The sequence below is a fragment of the Myodes glareolus genome, chromosome X, assembly GCF_982192425.1.
Source record: "Myodes glareolus chromosome X, mMyoGla1.1, whole genome shotgun sequence".
In the NCBI taxonomy this organism is placed as follows: domain Eukaryota; kingdom Metazoa; phylum Chordata; class Mammalia; order Rodentia; family Cricetidae; genus Myodes; species Myodes glareolus.
The window spans coordinates 96847260-96864577 of record NC_142053.1 but is presented as its reverse complement, the minus strand read 5'-3'; the positions used below and the strand labels follow the sequence as shown (position 1 = coordinate 96864577).

At 41.7% G+C, this 17318-nt stretch overlaps 2 protein-coding genes across 2 annotated transcripts in view; both read right to left on the bottom strand.

Moving 5' to 3' along the window:
• Window positions 1–10006, bottom strand: part of LOC125410275 (melanoma-associated antigen B4-like) — an 87580-nt gene extending 77574 nt beyond the window's left edge. The window contains exon 1 of the mRNA XM_087902873.1: window positions 9923–10006. The gene's annotated coding sequence lies outside the window, so the exon portion shown is untranslated. The remainder of the gene's footprint in view (window positions 1–9922) is intronic.
• On the bottom strand, window positions 4945–9999 carry LOC125410335 (melanoma-associated antigen B4-like). The gene is made up of 2 exons (XM_085684511.2): window positions 9910–9999; window positions 4945–6434 (listed from the first exon to the last, which is right to left on the bottom strand). The coding sequence occupies exon 2, from the start codon at window positions 6371–6373 to the stop codon at window positions 5357–5359; it is 1017 nt and encodes a 338-aa protein (XP_085540637.1). The 5' UTR covers window positions 6374–6434; window positions 9910–9999; the 3' UTR covers window positions 4945–5356.
• Window positions 10007–17318: the final 7312 nt, after the last annotated feature.

Sequence of the window (17318 nt, the reverse complement as noted above, 5' to 3'; positions counted from 1 at the left end):
CAAAAACTCTACCAAAGAACTCCTACAGCTGATGAACACCTTTAGTAACGTGGCAGGATACAAGATCAACTCCAAAAAATCAGTGGCCCTCCTATACACAAAGGATAAAGAAGCGGAGAGGGAAATCAGAGAAACATCACCTTTCATGATAGCCACAAATAGCATAAAATATCTTGGGGTTACTCTAACCAAGGAAGTGAAAGACCTATTTGACAAGAACTTTAAGCCTTTGAAAAGAGAAATTGAGGAGGATACCAGAAAATGGAAAGACTTCCCCTGCTCTTGGATTGGGAGAATCAACATAGTAAAAATGGCAATTCTACCAAAAGCAATCTATAGATTCAATGCAATCCCCATCAAAATCCCACCAAACTTCTTCACAGACCTTGAGAGAATAATAATCAAGTTTATATGGCAAAACAAAAAACCCAGGATAGCCAAAACAATCTTATACAATAAAAGAACTTCTGGAGGCATTACCATCCCTGACTTCAAACTTTATTACAGAGCTACAGTATTGAAAACAGCTTGGTATTGGCATAAGAACAGAGAAGTCGACCTATGGAATCGAATAGAAGACCCAGATACTAACCCTCAAACCTATGAACACCTAATTTTCGACAAGGGAGCTAAAGGTATACATTGGAAGAAGGATAGCATCTTTAAGAAATGGTGCTGGCATAACTGGATGTCAACCTGTAGAAAAATGAAAATAGATCCATATCTATCACCATGCACAAAACTCAAGTCCAAATGAATTAAAGACATCAACATCAATCTGCCCACTTTGAACCTGATAGAAGAGAAAGTGGGAAGTAGTCTACAAGATATAGGCACATGAGGCCACTTCCTAAGTAGGACTCCAGTAGCACAGACAATAAGAGAAACAATGAATAAATGGGACCTGCTGAAACTGAGAAGCTTCTGTAAAGCAAAGGACACTATCAGTAAGACAAAAAGGCTGCCTTCTGACTGGGAGAAGATCTTCACCAACCCCTTATCAGACAAAGGTCTGATCTCCAAAATATACAAAGAACTCAAGAAACTAGACACTAAAACTCTAATTAACCCAATTAAAAAATGGGGTACTGATCTGAACAGAGAATTCACAACAGATGAACTTCGAATGGCCAGAAGACACTTAAGGTCATGCTCAACCTCCTTAGCGATCAGGGAAATGCAAATCAAAACCACTTTGAGATACCATCTTACACCTGTCAGAATAGCTAAAGTCAAAAACACCAATGATAGTCTATGCTAGAGAGGATGTGGAATGAGGGGAACACTCATCCATTGTTGGTGGGAAAGCAAACTTGTGCAGCCACTGTGGAAATCAGTGTGGTGGTTTCTCAGGAAACTGGGAGTCAACCTCCCTCAGGACCCAGCAATTCCACTCTTGGGAATATACCCAAGAGATGCCCTATCATACTACAAAAGTATTTGTTCAACTATGTTCATAGCTGCCCTATTTGTAATAGCCAGAACCTGGAAACAACCTAGGTGCCCCTCAATAGAAGAATGGTTAAAGAAGGTGTGGAACATATATACATTATAATTTTACTCAGCGGTAAAGAACAATGACATCTTGAATTTTGCATGCAAATGGATGGAAATAGGAAACGCTTTACTGAGTGAGGTAACCCAGACCCAAAAAGAGGAATATGGTATGTACTCACTCATAAGTGGATTCTAGCCATAGTTAAAGGTCTTTGGGTCTATAATTTGTGATCCTAGAGAAGCTAGATAAGAAGGTGAACCTGAAGAAAATTTATATATTTATCCTCCTGGATAATAGAACTAGGCAAGATTGCCAAGCAAAGTCGGGTGCATGGGGGGTGGGTGGGTGGAAGTAAGGGAAGATGGTTAGGGAGAGGGGAGAGGGCGAAAATTGGGGATGGCTTGGGGGAATGGGAGGGGGAGGGAGGAAGGATGGTTATGGGAGCAGGGAAGTTTATATCGCAACTAAGAGAGCCTTTCTAGGGTTTGCAAGAGACTTGATTCTTGAGGGGTTCCCAGTAAAAATTAAATAAATAATAAATAAATAAATAAATAAAAAGAAAAAGAAAAGAAAAGAAAAAGAAAACGCTTTACTGAGTGAGGTAAGCCAGACCCAAAAATAGGAATAAGGTATGTATTCACTCATAAGTGGATTCTAGCCATAATTAAAGGTCTTTGAGCCTATTATTCGTGATCCTAGAGAAGCTAAATAAGAAGGTGAACCTGAAGAAAATTCAGGTAGTTTTCCTCCTGGAGATTGGAAATAGACAAGAGTTCCAGGTAACCAAGGGTGCATGGGGGGTTGGGAGGGTAGTTGGAAGGAGAGGAGGTTAGAGAGAAGGGAGCAGGGGAGGAATGGGAAATGCTTGGGGGCCTGGGAGGGGGGGAGGGAGGAAGGATAGATATTGGTTCAGGGAAGAATATATCTCAACTATGGAAGTCAGTTTCGGGTTTACTAGAGACTTGACTGTAATTGGGATCCCAGGTCCAAGGAGAGATCCCCAGATTGTTCTCTGGACAGAGGAGAGGGTGCCTGAACTGGCCTTGGCCCGTAACCATACTGATGAATATTTTGCTTATCACCATAGATCGTTCATCTGGCAATAGATGGAGATAGAGACGGGGACCCACGTTGGAACACTGGACTTAACTCCCTAGGTCCAACCGAGAAGCAGAAGGATGAACAACGTGAGCAGGGAGGGCAAGATCAGAGGGAACCTTCATCCGGCGATGAATGGCGATGCAGACGGAGACCCACATTGGAGCACTAGACTGAGCCCCCCAAGGTCCAAAGGAGGAGCAGAAGGAGGAAAAAGGAAATCAGAACCGCAAGGGGAGCGATCACCCACTGATACAAGGCGACTGATCTAATGAGAGTTCACCAAGGCCAGTTGTCTGGGACTGAAGGAGCGCTTGATCCAACCAAATTCTCTGGAGGAGGCTGGATTCTCTGAATGTGGCCGGCCCGAAGTCTTTCTAAAAAGCCATTGACAATGACTCTGGGACTTGTAGCCTCTGCATATTCTGGATTTTTGGGGATCCAGTCTGATTGGATACTCACCTTCCTGGTCCTGGAGGGAGCGGGGAAGAACTTGAACTACCCACAGGGCAGGAAACCCTGACTGCTCTTAGGGATGGAGAGGGAAGAGGAGAGGGAGTGGGGGGAGTGGGAGGGTGTTGGGAGGAGGGGCGAAAATGGAAACTTTTATATTTTAATAAACTTAAAAAAATGGCAAAGTCATAAAAAAATTAAAATTTAATAATAGGTTTTAAGAATTGATCTATTAAAAGAATATCAAGAACAGACAAATACCTAATAAAATATTGTAAACTGGGCAATGGTTGTGCATACCTTTAATCCTGGCACTTGGGAGGCAGAGGCAGGTAGATCCTTGTGAGTTTGAGCCTAACCTAGTCTACAGAGCGAGTTTCAGGACAGCCAGACTACTCAGATAAATCCTGTGATCATAAATAAAACATAAACAAAAAAGAAAAGAAATATAGTTGTAGAAAATCACCCATTATATCTCACTGTATTAAATCAACATTTAAGTTTTTTAACATACATAAAATTTTAAATTAGTACAAATATATTTGTAAACAATCTTTTATATCAAACTTTAATATTAACACTATGATTGTTATTACAAAGTTCAGAAAACAAGTTTAATGAGGTGATTTTAATATAAAGCACAGTAGACATATGGTATATTCAGTAACATTTATAAACTTATAATCTAATTAATTATTTTTATTTTATTTAACGTTTTGACTAAAAGGTTCTACAGAATGTCCTGTATGCCACATCATGAACAAGGAAAAACAAGGTCTTCTTCCCTGACGATAAGTAGTAATAAATATAGAAAGATGTTTCCTGAATTGACAAAATTGCCGGGAAGGGGTTGGGAGCACGGGGGTGGGGGTGAGGTGGGTATAAGGGGAGATGGTGGGAGAGAAGGAAAAGGGGAGGATGGGGGAGAATTTGAGGGAATGGGATGGTTGGGAGGAAGGAGGGGTACATGTGGGAGCAGGGAAGTATATATATTAATTGAGGGAGCCATTTTAGGGTTGGCAAGAGACTTGACTGTAGAGGGGTTCCCAGGTGTCCAAGGAGATGTCCCCAGCTTGTTCCTTGAGCAGCAGACGAAAGGGTGTCCAAACTGGCCTTGTCCTATAGCCACACTGTTGAATATCTTCCATATTACCAAAGAATTTTCATCTGGCGATGGATGGAGATAGAGACAGAGACCCACATTGGAGCACTGGACTGAGCTCCCAAGGTCCTAATGAGGAGCAGAAGGAGGGAGAACATGAGCAAGGAAGTCAGGAGCACGAGGGGTGTGTCCACCCACTGAGATGGTGGGACTGATCTAATGGGAGCTCACCAAGGCCAATTGGAATGGGACTGATGGAGCATGTGATCAAACCGGACTCTCTGAATGTGGCTGACGGTGGAGGCTGACTGAGAGGCCAAGGACAATGGTGCTGTGCTTTGATTCTACTGCATGGACAGGCTTTGTGGGAGCCTTGTCTGTTTGAATGTTCACCTTCCTAGACCTGGGGGAAACGGGGAGGACCTTGGACTTCCCATAGAGTGGGGAACCCTGGCTGCTCTTTGGCCTGGAGAAGGAGGGGGAGGGGGTGGGGAAGGGGAAAAGAGGGAAGTGGGAGGAGGTGAAAATTTTTAATAAAAAATAAATAAATAAAATAAAAAATAAAAATAAAAAAGATATTTCCTGTTGAAAAGGATCTTTAGGAAGTAGAGATCTTTTTCTCCTCTCTTCAATAATGAGAGTTTCCTTGAGAATCTATCATTGCATATTCCAGACCTCCTGTTTCTTTCACCAAACATTTCCAGTACACAGGGTGGCAACTCTGCAAGTGTAGATATTCAGTGTGTGTTTGGATAAAGCATGAACCTTTAAAACAAGAGATCAACTTCTGTGCTAATTTGTCACACATATTTTAATATCAGAAATAAGTCAGTATACATCTCTGACATCCAAGACAAGAAAACAAGGCCTAAAAGAAAATATTCACGGAAAAGCCTAACACTTTTGAATATTTTTCTTTCATATATCACACTGTTTTCTTAATCTAATACCATAGTATCTTAAGAACATCATGAAATCCTTAGAACATTTCAAATTTTAAAGTATATTTCAAATCAATCCAAAAAAAAAAAAATCTGAGCTCCAACTAGGTAAACAGCAGTGAAGGAACAGGCTACAAAATTTATCAGTGTATATTTAACCCCAAGTTAAAACTTTGCTGAAAGACACCCAAAAGATTATCAACAGTTTGTTTCTAAAAAAATAAACAGACCTTTTCGATCATAAAGCAGAGGCTACCTTACACCTCACTTGTGAGTAGGACGACTTAACTTGGTCTTAGTACGTCCCTTGGCCTTGCCTTTAGTGCCAGACTTGGCTGCAGCTGCAGCTTGGGCTTTCTCTTCCTCTTCAATCAAAGTCTGCTCATAACGAGATAAGCAAACCCCAGGTAAGGCTTCTCTGATCTTGGCTAAAAAGTCCATCACTTTTATCTGGCTTGTTTCAGCATAGGCTTTCGGGCCCCACAGGAACTCATAGGACTGAGGATCACTGTGAGGAACCTGACGGTATTCTATGTATTCTTCCCGCACTAGATCCTCAGTGATGAGCTTCCTGATATCCCCAAAGATGTAGTGTATGATCCCATCATAGAGTCCTAACGCATTTAGGAAATACCAGACATCCTCCTCGGAAGCACAGTAGTTATTTAGGTAGATCACACTTAGGAGAGCAATCAGAATGCCCCTGGTAGGAACACCTAGCTCATTGCTCCTACCTCCATCATCCTCGAAACCTAGCTTGCTCACAAGCTCATATGCTTGACCATGTGGCTGGACTTCTTTCAGCTCAAGGCCAAACACCACATCCAATCGATAGGAGGCTTTCTTGAGGATCTCAGGGAAGTGTTCCTTGAACCTTTTGTTGATAACTTTGAGCATCTCTCCCTTCTTCATGATCTGCTGTACTTTGTATTTGCAGAGCATGTACTCCATCAGCATTCCTGTCTTCCTTGTCAGAAGATCCATCTGCAAGCTTCTAGTAGAGAGTAGAGCTCCGGAGGAACGCTCATTTCTATCCCCTTGGCCCTGGTCACCCTTATCAGACTTTCTGTGGGTCACTTCTTGGCTGGCAGTGCTGCTGGGTGCTGAGCTTTCAGACTGCTGTGGGAAGTCAGCAGCAGAAGTGCTTGGCTTAGCATCTCCTGAGGCTTGATCAGAGCAAGCAGGTGACTCTGCTTTCTCTGCCTCCTTTGCTTGAGCATCCTTGAGCTCCTGGCGCCGTTTCTCACGAGCACGTGCCTTACTCTTCTGTCCCCTTGGCATGATGACTGGTGTCAGGAAGAGCAGGACAGAGACTTGGTAGTAGAACAGGTAATTGAGATACCTGGATCAGGAAAATAACATAGTATGAGCACTTTGAGCATGTTGAGAACACTCAGGCTTTTTCCCGTTCTTCCCCCCCCCCCCCTTGTGTCACATTATAATGACATCAGTGTTCTGAGCACTCACTGTATTCCTCACCTCTGGTCCCCTTATATATACTGTGAGGTGAAGGATGGCTGCCTTTCTCTGGGGTTTGAACATTCTCAATTCTACTCACATCTAGTACTAGGTTGCTGTAATGTTTCACAGAATCCAGGAGTAAGGAAGCCCAAAGGAGACTTGACCTTGAATGACAACACCAATTCACAGAACATGAATGGTGAAATCTCACAAGGCCATACCCCTAAATGAAGTTCTGTAGACTGTGGCTGTTACAAGAGGGAGATTCAGTCTTCTGCAGGCGATTTCCCTCAGTCCTAAAACCATATATGTGGAAGCAACATTAAATGGTCATAACATGATGTATTTATGTGTTTATATAATAAATACATGTGTTTCTATTATTTATTACTGACACTATTGATATTATTGTTACATAAAACTATATATAAAACACATTTATTTATTTATATATTGTCACATATGTAACAATGATAATTATAAAATGGGCTGTGGATTTTTGACGACATGGGGAGGAATGATTGGGGATGGAGAGAGAAGACAAGAAATGATATAAATACAGTGCACACAAATTAAATAAAAAGTCAAAACCAAAAATAATCACAGCACTCAGAAATTACCAGTAGGAGGAATTCCATAATTTAAAAGTCCTCCTGGTTTACATTGTGAGTTCTGTGGAAATCAGAGCTATATATAAAAATAACAAAAACAAAAACAAACAAGCAAAAAAACAAAAACAAAAACAAAACAAAAAAACCAACTGACTTTCAAAAAAGAGAAAGACAAAAAAGCATGATGCACTCTGGGAGTAAACAAACTCACACAAGATGTGATGGAGATGCTGAAACTCACAAGGCTAACCTTTGCCCTCTTGTGCTGACAATGTCCTGGGAACAGAGCCTGTGGCTAGTCAGGACAGGTGTCCTTGTCAAAGTCACACTATAGCACCTGACTTGCAATGGCCCCATTATTTTGTAAGTGACTCCCTCACCTCCATATATCTTCACTGATGTTAGGTACTGGAGAACGAGGCTAAAGTGGGCCTATAGGAGACCAAGGCTGTCTCCTCAGAGAACAGGATCAGAGCGACACAGAGAGTGTCCCACTTCCAGTTCTGAATTCAGGACATTTTAAATATCCCTGTGCTATGTTAGCTTTCAGTTTTCCTTCAGCCAGGATGTTAGTACCCTGTTTAGACATTTGAAACTGACCCTTTTTCTTTGTCCACACTCATTTGGCGAAGTTATGGGAACTGCTGTAAAGTTCCTGACATGGACACCTCCTACATGGATCATACTCTTTCCTGCTTCCCTCAACCAGTGATGTATTTCCTTGCTTTGTTTTCTTTTCGTCCTGGTAAATTTCCCATTATACTCTTACTTCTCCCTAATAATATAGGAGATTATTAGCAGGAAGTTTTAACTCTTCCATGTTATTTATTTATGTTTAATAACGTCTGCTTTTTCCGTTTTTGCAACTTTACCTAGGGTTTCATGAATGCTAAGCAAACACTATACAGCAGCTGTGCTCTCTGTCTATCCTTCCATTTCTGATCTTTTTCTTTCTTTTTTGAAGACAGGCTTTCTCTGTGTAATGACCCTAGTTGTCCTAGAACATAGAACATGCTTTGGTGAACCTGGTTGACTTCGAACTCAAGAGAGCCTCTGCCTCCTAAATGCTGGATTTCTGCTATCACTGCTGGGCTCTGTTTCTGATTCTTAAGAATAGTTTCGGGGAATATAAAAGGTGGTGGATCTCTGTGAGTTCGAGGTCAGCCTGCTCTACAACAGCTAGGTCCAGGACAGCTAGGACTGCTAACTAGAGAAACCTTGTCTGAAAAGAACCGAAAAAAAAAAGCGTCCAGAAAGCTGGGTGGTGGCTGCGCACACCTTGGTCCCTCCCAGCTGTCTGGAGGCAGAGGCACGTGAATCTCTGTGTGTTCCACTCCTGAGTGTACAACAGAGTGAGTTCTAGAGGAGGCTTCAAAGCTACAGAGAAAAACCTATTTCAAAAAACAAAAGAAAAAAGCCTCTAGTTATCTCTGGTATAGTGTTCTTATGACTGCCATACACTAGGCATGACTGCACAGTTTAGGATTCCTCTGACTCCCAGGGGATGTGCTTGCTCACAGGATGGGCATGCTTAGCATAGTTAGGAGTTCCTCTGACTCCCAGGGGATGGGAGTGGTTACCTGAGTTTGACTCTCCTCTGACTCTCACAGGATGGGAGTGGCTACCAGAGGATGGGTTTCTTCTGACTCCCACAGGATGGGAGTGGCTAAGGTTTTTTTCTGACTCCACCGGTCAGAGATTAGGACTGACCACTAACAGATTAGGATTTCTTCTGACTCTCATAGGTTGAAAGTCAGGCTACCTAAGTTACTCTTTCTTCTGACACCCAGAGGATGGGAGTGGCTACCAGAGTTAGGCTTTTCTATGACTCCCACTGGATGAGAGAAGATACCATATTTAGGCCTTGCTCTGACTCCACGGGATGGGAGTGGCTACCAGAGATAGACTTTCCTCTGATTCCATGGGATGGGAGTGGCTATGGAGCTAGGCTTTTCTCTGACTCCCAAAGGATGGGAGGAGCTAACCAAAGCCTCTGGGCATTTTCTGCACATGGCACTTCCTCTGACAGCCCCGAGATGGGCGTGGCTATCTTAAACCTCAATGTATCTTTTTCTTTTGGATTCCTGAGACCTCCTACCAGCCCGTATAGGGTATCACCATCCCCATGCCTTTTAAGTGTTTTTCCGAGATATGGGTTTTAAGCGCTACCTCAGGCATTTAAAAATATGTAGAGAGCCAACTGGTGATGTCCCAAGCCTTTAATCCTAGCACTTGGGTGGCATGGGCAGGAAGATCTCTGGTTAGAGGCCAGCCTAGTCAACAAGAGCTAGTTCCAGGACAGCTTCCAAAGCTACAGAGAAACTCTGTTTCTAAGGGATAAAAAGGAATAAGTACAGAGCTCGCAGTAGTTGGTTCTTCATTCCACTGAACATTAACTACCGATTTTACTGGCGAAGAAGTACAATAGACTTCCTTTGCTTCTGTACTCTGCCACGGGACACTTTAGAGTCCAAGGCCAGAACAACTCATGGTGGACGTGAATTCAGTTCAAGGTTCTTGTCTTAACATTTAGAAGTCAAAGGCTGGTTTTAATTGTTACCTAGAAAGCCACCATTTTCAGAATCAGAGTTACCTTCTAAGAGCGGGGGTGTCCGTTTCCTCTCAGAAACGTACAAAGCAACAAGACACCTCAGATTTTCCCAGGGCAAGCCTGGGTGAGAGCGAGCCCAGCTCCTGGGATTATTCCAGACATAGTCCCCCTTGGTACACATTCAGGGTCCTTACCTTGACTGCAAACCTCTCTCAGAACTCGCCAGCAGCAGGGCCCGAGCAGCAGAGGCGGTTTCCGTTGCAAGCGGCACTAAGACCCAGTTCCTCCCCCCTCACAGGAAGAGAGGGTAAACCATATCCGGTCAGGGGCGGGCTCTGAAGAGTGACAGCAGGGACGGGTTACTATGGAAACGGACTGCGGTGGAGGAAATTTAGTGGAGAGTCTGGTTGCCTCACTGTACTTCCCTAAGACACTAGTCCTTCCCACTGCCTACACATTTCTTGGGCTATTTTGTGCAGAACTTAAAACCTGAACCTCGGAAGCCCCACTTAACTCAAGCCCCATCCACCTTGCCATGCTTCCATCTCCCCCATACGTTACCTTAACCTGCCTCCCCTTCCCCACGATTTTGCATGTCCTGCCCCAGGTTGCATGCAAATCTTTCTATTTAGTGCTTAATTCTCAGCTTTCGGTCACACTCCTCTATTGTTCAGGAACTCCACCCCACCTCCACCCCCACTACCATGCCATTAGGGGGTAATAAATGATACAAGGGCACAACTTCTGTCAAGCAGGTCTCAGCTAGGTAGAGTAATGTTCGAGCTCCTGCCCTGTATGCACTCAAGTCTGCCAGCTACATACATAACCCTCCCTTGCCTCAGTCCTTTAAGTGGAAGTCTAGGTTTACTACACAGGTTGACAGCTTTGTCCTGGACCTCAGAGTGCTGTGTCCCACTCTTTTCCAGAGCCAAGTAATGCCTCAGGTTCAGGTTCAGTCTCCGTAGGAAGCCACACCTTTGTGAGTCTCAGAGGAGGTGATCTGGGCAAACTTTCTCACATGGTTCTCAAGGTTTGAGTTTCTTGGGCCTGACAGCAGGGTCAGGGTTCTGAGCCCACACTTTCTCTTAGGAGAAAATTCCTTTCAATCCACAGAGGCACTCTCAGATTGATTTTGGCTTTGAACAAGAACTTTACCTTGCAGACCTGGGGTCCTGTCCCTTAAAGCTTATTAAGTTGCTTGAAGTGACCCTGAAGGCAGAGAAGAGATGCACAAAAACACTGCCTGCTGGCTCAACCGCATGACTTCTGGGGTTCCTGGTATCTTCTCTTCTACTGATTTTGGACTATTTGCATCAGTTCCCTACCCTCAGTACCCAAAGTGGAAGCAGCCAAAAGCATGGCTGAGGGTTTTGAGGAAGCTTTCCTTGTGTACCTGGTTTTCGTGACTCTTCTCTTCATTGTATAAGTTAAAGCCAAGCTTCCTTGGCTTGGTTCACTTCCAATATCTTTGAGGAGAAAAATGAGGGTTAGCTCATCCTCACAGCTCTGCCAAGCCTAACTAGCAACTGCCAGTACATAAACTTTTTTGCTTAAGGTATATACTTTTATTTAGTGTCACTATTAATTAAGCTATTGTATTCATTTTATTCTGTGTATTCGTGTGTGTTCAATATTTGCATACATAGGCATATAGATTTCAAGGAACTCAGATAGTGGTAAGAGGACAATTCTTGGGATTAGGGACTCTTCTTCCCCTTTAGCACCCAGGAATTCAACACATGCAATCAGTCTTGTGGATCAAGTGCCTGTAGCAGCTGAGCTATCAAATAAGTCCTATTTTTAACATTCATTTTGTTTCCTCTGTCATAGTTAAAATGATAACTTTCTCCTCTTTCAAGAAACATAAATCCATTTAACCTCTTTAGCTTGTTAGCTGCTCGTATTGGTTTCTTTCTCATTCAAATATTCCAAGTCTAGTTTTCTATAGTGCACATTATGGTAGCGATATTTGCAACCAGTGAGAGCCCTTAGACATGGATCCAAGTTTCTAAAGGTCCATTGTCAGAGGTTCCCTGAGCTTGGTGAAGTCCAAATGCAGGTAATCATAAACTAATGTGTTATTTCTAGAGGATAGTCTACCTACTCTCTCTCATTCATACTAAAAGTTTTGAGTAGAAAAAAACTACTAACAATCATTCTTAACTAATGACCAATAGACATGACAAGGTAATATGTCTAATAAGCTTTAAAAGAAATTGTGAAATGTAGAGTAGGTTTTAATTGATATAAAGAAAAATGAAAACATTAGATAGAAATATAAGTGAAAGGACTTGGTTGGTGGGGTGGGGTTGCAGCAGATCAAAGTCAAGACAGGATCTCCTAGTAGCCCTAAAAAATAGTTTCTGTTCACTAATATGTGACAGAGCTAAACAGACAGTCCTCAGGAAAACCAGAACTTAGGAGCAACCAATCAGCAGGCACCTCCACAGCCTTCTGCTGGCTCAGTGGGATCCCGAAGCCTCTTTGCTGTCTCAGCAGGCATCCTCTAGTATTCTGATAACTAAAGATAGCTTTCCCTACCCTGCTGCTGGAAGATCCTAAACCACTAGGATCTTCCACCAGTCGGGCCCCAAACTGATCTTTTCTTCAACAATCAGCCCCAGATTAATCCCTCCTCCATAGAATTCCCCTAACTCTGCTTCAAAGAAGTTTATGACCTTTGGGGGTTGCCAAGTGCCACCCAAACATTGGAATTAATAAAGCACTCTTGTTATTGCATACATGGCTGTTGATCTTTCCTTTGGGGGCTTCTCTCAGACCCTAACAATAAGACCTTGATGACGGTGTAAAACTAAACCATACTTATTACTCTGTCAATGAGGAAAACAAGAAGGGGCAATCAGTCTGTTCTCTGTGCTCAACCAGTAGTGCCTTTGTCATTCTAGGCTGATGCTCACTATAGTAGTTTGAATGAGAATTGGACCCACAGACTCATGTATTTGTATGCTTAGTCCCCAGTTGGTGAAATATTTCAGAGTACACTAGGAGATGTGCCCTTGCTGGAGAAGGTGTGCTCCTGGATGTGAGGTTTCAAAGGCACATACTTTTGAGAGACACAATCTCTCTCCCTTCGTCCCCTACATTTTCTCTACCTGCTACCTGCAGATCAGGGTGTTGGGTCCCTAGAGGACAGGCCTTCACACCCCCACTTGATCTGTTTTTCACTCTTGCACTTGGTTGAAAACAGGAACAAAAACAGGAACAATCTGTTGTTTTCAGCAATGTTTCTAAGCATGTTTACCTCTAAGCCATTGAGTTACAGTGATGAGCTTCCTGCTTTTGCTGGATTGGCCACCCTTGTGGAGGGCTATATATACTGTGTGAGAAAGTGGAATAAAGGCTTGTCTGCAGAGCCTGAAGTTGTGTTGTGTATTAATCCCAACGTCCCTTGCTCAGAAGAACAACAGTTGCCATGTTGGCGTGGCAAAGTGGAGGTTTCCACTGAGATCTGAGAAAGAAGGGGTAGCAGACGGGGTCGTCCTAGGCTGGTAAGCAAGGATTGGGGTAAAAAATGGGATCCACAAGCAGTAAGAGAGACCTGATATATCAGATAGCTAAACTGTTAGAGCAACAAGGAATCACAGTCGAAGAGAGAACTATAGAGAATTTTTTTAAGAATATAGCCGCAGCAAGCCCATGGTTTTTGACAGGTGGAGGTTTGAACATCTCCGATTGGAAACAGGTGAAAAGTGATTTGCAGAATTGGCTGCAAAAGGAGGGTGCCGATAACTTCCCTATAATTACCTTTTCGCTATGGCACCTGGTTCACGATGCCCTATTTACTGATAAAGTGAAAGTGAGACCGAAGGTCATCACAGCTAAAGAAATACTTGAAGAAATACAGGAGGAGGATACTTGCCGGCAGAGTTGCATAGGTACCAAAAGGAAATGTCAGAGGTACCAGGTACTTTGGAATCTGGCGCAGGACTAAGGCTAGCACCAAAGTCTGCCCATTTTGGGGCACAAAACCAGATAGCAATAACTCCTGAGTCAGAAAATGGGGAAGACAGCCTCAGCTCTAATGCAGAGTATAGTCTACCTGATGAGGAAGCACAGCTAATGCAGGAAATTAAGGTACCTCAGAAAAGGCTGAAGCGCTGTAAGGAGAAGGATTCCTTATGTGTGCCATCAACCCAATCTGTTTATGAGGATTGGGGAAGGAGGGAGTCCCATTGGGTACTGATAGATGACAGGGAGGCCGAAGAGGGCTCAGGAAGAAGAGGAGTTGTCAGTTTTCAGCCCTGGCACACAGTTGCTCTGGTTATAGAGGTACCTGATCCCAACAATCCAGGACAGATGCTGAGACAACATGTGGCCTTGAGCTTTAAGGAGACTGAATTTAAGGAGATTGAATTAAGCAATTGAAAGAGGCCATGGCAGTATACGGCTCTCAGGCCCCGTTTACTCTTGCCATGGTAGAGTCTTTTGCGGCATTGAATCTTATACCTAGCAATTGGCAGCAGCTATGCCATGGGGTACTATCGGGAGGAGTAATATATAATGCAATATTAAAATATATCCTAAAAGTTGTATCAATATACAAAATGTCTTAAACTGAGGGAGAAACATGCATGTATACTATCTGACAGAATAACTTTGCATAGGTGTGCAAATATTGCAAACAGAAATAACAAATATAATTTGAACTTGTATCAGTATACAAAATACTATACCAATGTAAATTATCCATAAATAATAGATCACAAGAATTCACTCTTAACCACTATTATTATCCCCCCCTTTTTGAACCTACATAGTTTCCACCCAACCCTCTACCTGATACAAGTAATAATCAAGAGCCCAAAATGGTGTTCCCAGCCCTGAGGACAAACATTTTGGGAGAGGGAACATCATCCTTTAGAACTGCTCCCTGCTGTCATGGGGGGGGGGCATGTTCTCTTTATGGGATCCTGCAAAAGTAAAGTGATGGTTAAGTTTCAAGATTACTGTCTAGCATAGTTACAAATTATTTCTGAGCAGTCGATAGGGTTTTTTCCAAAGTTCTTATTTGGAATTCTTGCCAGAATGCCATGAGAATGTTCACCATGTCAGCAGCTGGTACCCAAACACCAGTCTTATAGCAGCGCTATCAGCATCATGATGTCATCTCAACCAGATGGAGCTGTTGCTGTGTGGCCCCACCTTCTTCCTAGAAACTTCAAAGATTACTACAGAAAAAGAATTTGTAGGAAATTCTATTTTTCATCATGGAAAACTTAAATTATTTATATAGACATACATTCAATAAAGAATACAATATAGGCAAAATAAACATGGAGAAAGTAAAATTTTTCCTAAAGTCTTCCTTCTGTCCCATACCAGATGGCCCTGATATGAGACAGAAACTCTGAATGTTCCTTTTAACAACAAGCTTGGATTTAGAGAAGTACAGAGCCATTGTCCAACTCCAAAGCTAGCTCTATGTATTCATAAATAAATAAATAAATAATTTTAAATGTATATGTTTTGATCACCTATCCTTATAAGTTATATTCCTTTTTCTTGATGATCCTTATTGGATAGTTATTTTTTCTTCTGTCAGCATCCAAACATCCGGGGTCTCTTGAATTTTTGAAGATGTGAATTTTCTGTGAAGACAAGAACTGAACCCTGCCCCAACCCTATATGTTTTCCTTACCACCTGTATGGTTGTTACATTTGTGGATAAGCTGTCATTTCTCTTTCTCTAAAGATTTCTCTTTTTCAAAGTGAATTTTTATCAGTTTTGGTGGTAACTATAATTTTTCTTCTCCTGTGGAAACAAGAGTGAAACCCCTTCCCCAACATAGTGTATTTCCCAGTTTCCATTGTGAGGTCAACATATCCTTGAAATATACTGGTTAACTCAATTCAGCAGTTTTTTTCCATTATTCAATATTTCTCTGCTACTGTAGTTCCTTTCTCATTAGTGTAAGAAAATTTAAGGTTAATAAAGGCTTGTGCAATCTATTTCTGGTGGTATTCTCCATCACTTTCTGTTTGATTAACATATCTTTTATAGTTTGATTTGACTTTTCTATAACCGCCTGACCTGTAGAATTATTTGGTATGCCTGTAATGTGCTTTATATTATAATAAGCAAAAAATTCATTTTCTTAGATATACATGCTGGACCATTGTCTGTCTTTATTTGTGAAGGCATACCCATAATGGCCATAACTTCTAATAAATGTGTGATTACTGAATCAGCCTTCTCCAAGCTCAAGGCAGTTGCCCATTGAAAGCCTGAGTACATGTCTATGGTGAGGTGCACATATTTTAAATTTCCAAATTCCATAAAGTGGAAAAATCCACCTGCCAGATATCTTTCCTTTGAATACCCTTTGGGTTACTCTCTGCAGGCAACAGTGTTTGGTTATAGAAAGAGCAAGTAGGACCCCTCTTTATAATATCCTTAGCTTGTTGCCATGTAGCAGAAAACTTTCTTTAAATCTTTGCTATTGACATGACTTTTTAAATAAAATTCTGAGGCCTACAACACACTTTCAATCAATAACTGATCAATTTCTGTATTATCTTGTGCTGGCTGACAGACCCATATGGAATTGAATGTGTGTTATGTACATAGGACAAAGCCTATTTCTGATTATGTCTTGCACCTGGATAAACAATGAGGTCAGTTCTGTGTCTTTTGTTATAAATTCAGCAGTTTCAATATGCAAGACAACTGTTTCTGCATATTGTGAATCAGTAACTACATTGAGAGGTTCTTTAAAATCCCTTAGTACCATAAGAATAGCATATAATTCTGCCTTATGGAAAGAATTATAAGGGCTTTCTTTAACCTTACTTAATTTTTCTGATTTGTAACCTGCCTTCCCTCATTTATTTGCATCAGTACAAAATGTATGGGCTCCAGTTATTGGTACATTATGTACAATTCTGGGAAGAATCCAAGAAGTTATCTTTATTAGGTTAAGTCTATTGCTTTTGGGATAATTGCTATTAATTTCTCCCCAAAGTTAGCACAAGCTCTTTGTCATGGTTCATTGTCTTCCCACAATTTTTTTTAATTTCATCAGTAGTAAAAGGCACTATAATCTCCACTGGGTCTATACCTGCTAATTGACAAAGTCTCAATTTACATTTTATAATTAATTCAGAGACTTTTTCCATATAAGTTTTTAATTTTTACCTTGGTTTATGTGGTAAAAAGATCCATTATAAGATAATATCATCCCTCTGCATTAAAATTCCTGTGGGAGAAATTCTGGAAGGCAATATGACTAGAATACAATTAAGATTTGGATTCATCCTATCCACATGTGCCTCCTGTAATTTCTCATCAACAATTTTCAATTCCTTTTCTGCTTCAGCTTTTTATTCTTTGGAACTATTCAAGTCTTTATCAACATTTAAGTTTTTGTTTAAGTGACTTATTAGATCAGGTGTTATCCCAACAGCCAGTTGTAGACTGGAAATGTTTCCTAACAATCTTTGAAAGTCATTAAGAGTTGGCAACTGGTCTCTCCTAATTTGTGCCTTTTGTGTTTTAACTGTCTGTAAACTTATTCTGTAACCTACCTCTTGAAGAGGCCAATTTGGTTGCCAAGATTCTGGAGTAATGATACTTACATCCGCA

Excerpts from the sequence above, each read along its gene's own strand:
- LOC125410335 (XM_085684511.2), bottom strand. The coding sequence starts at position 6,373 with ATGCCAAGGGGACAGAAGAGTAAGGCACGTGCTCGTGAGAAACGGCGC.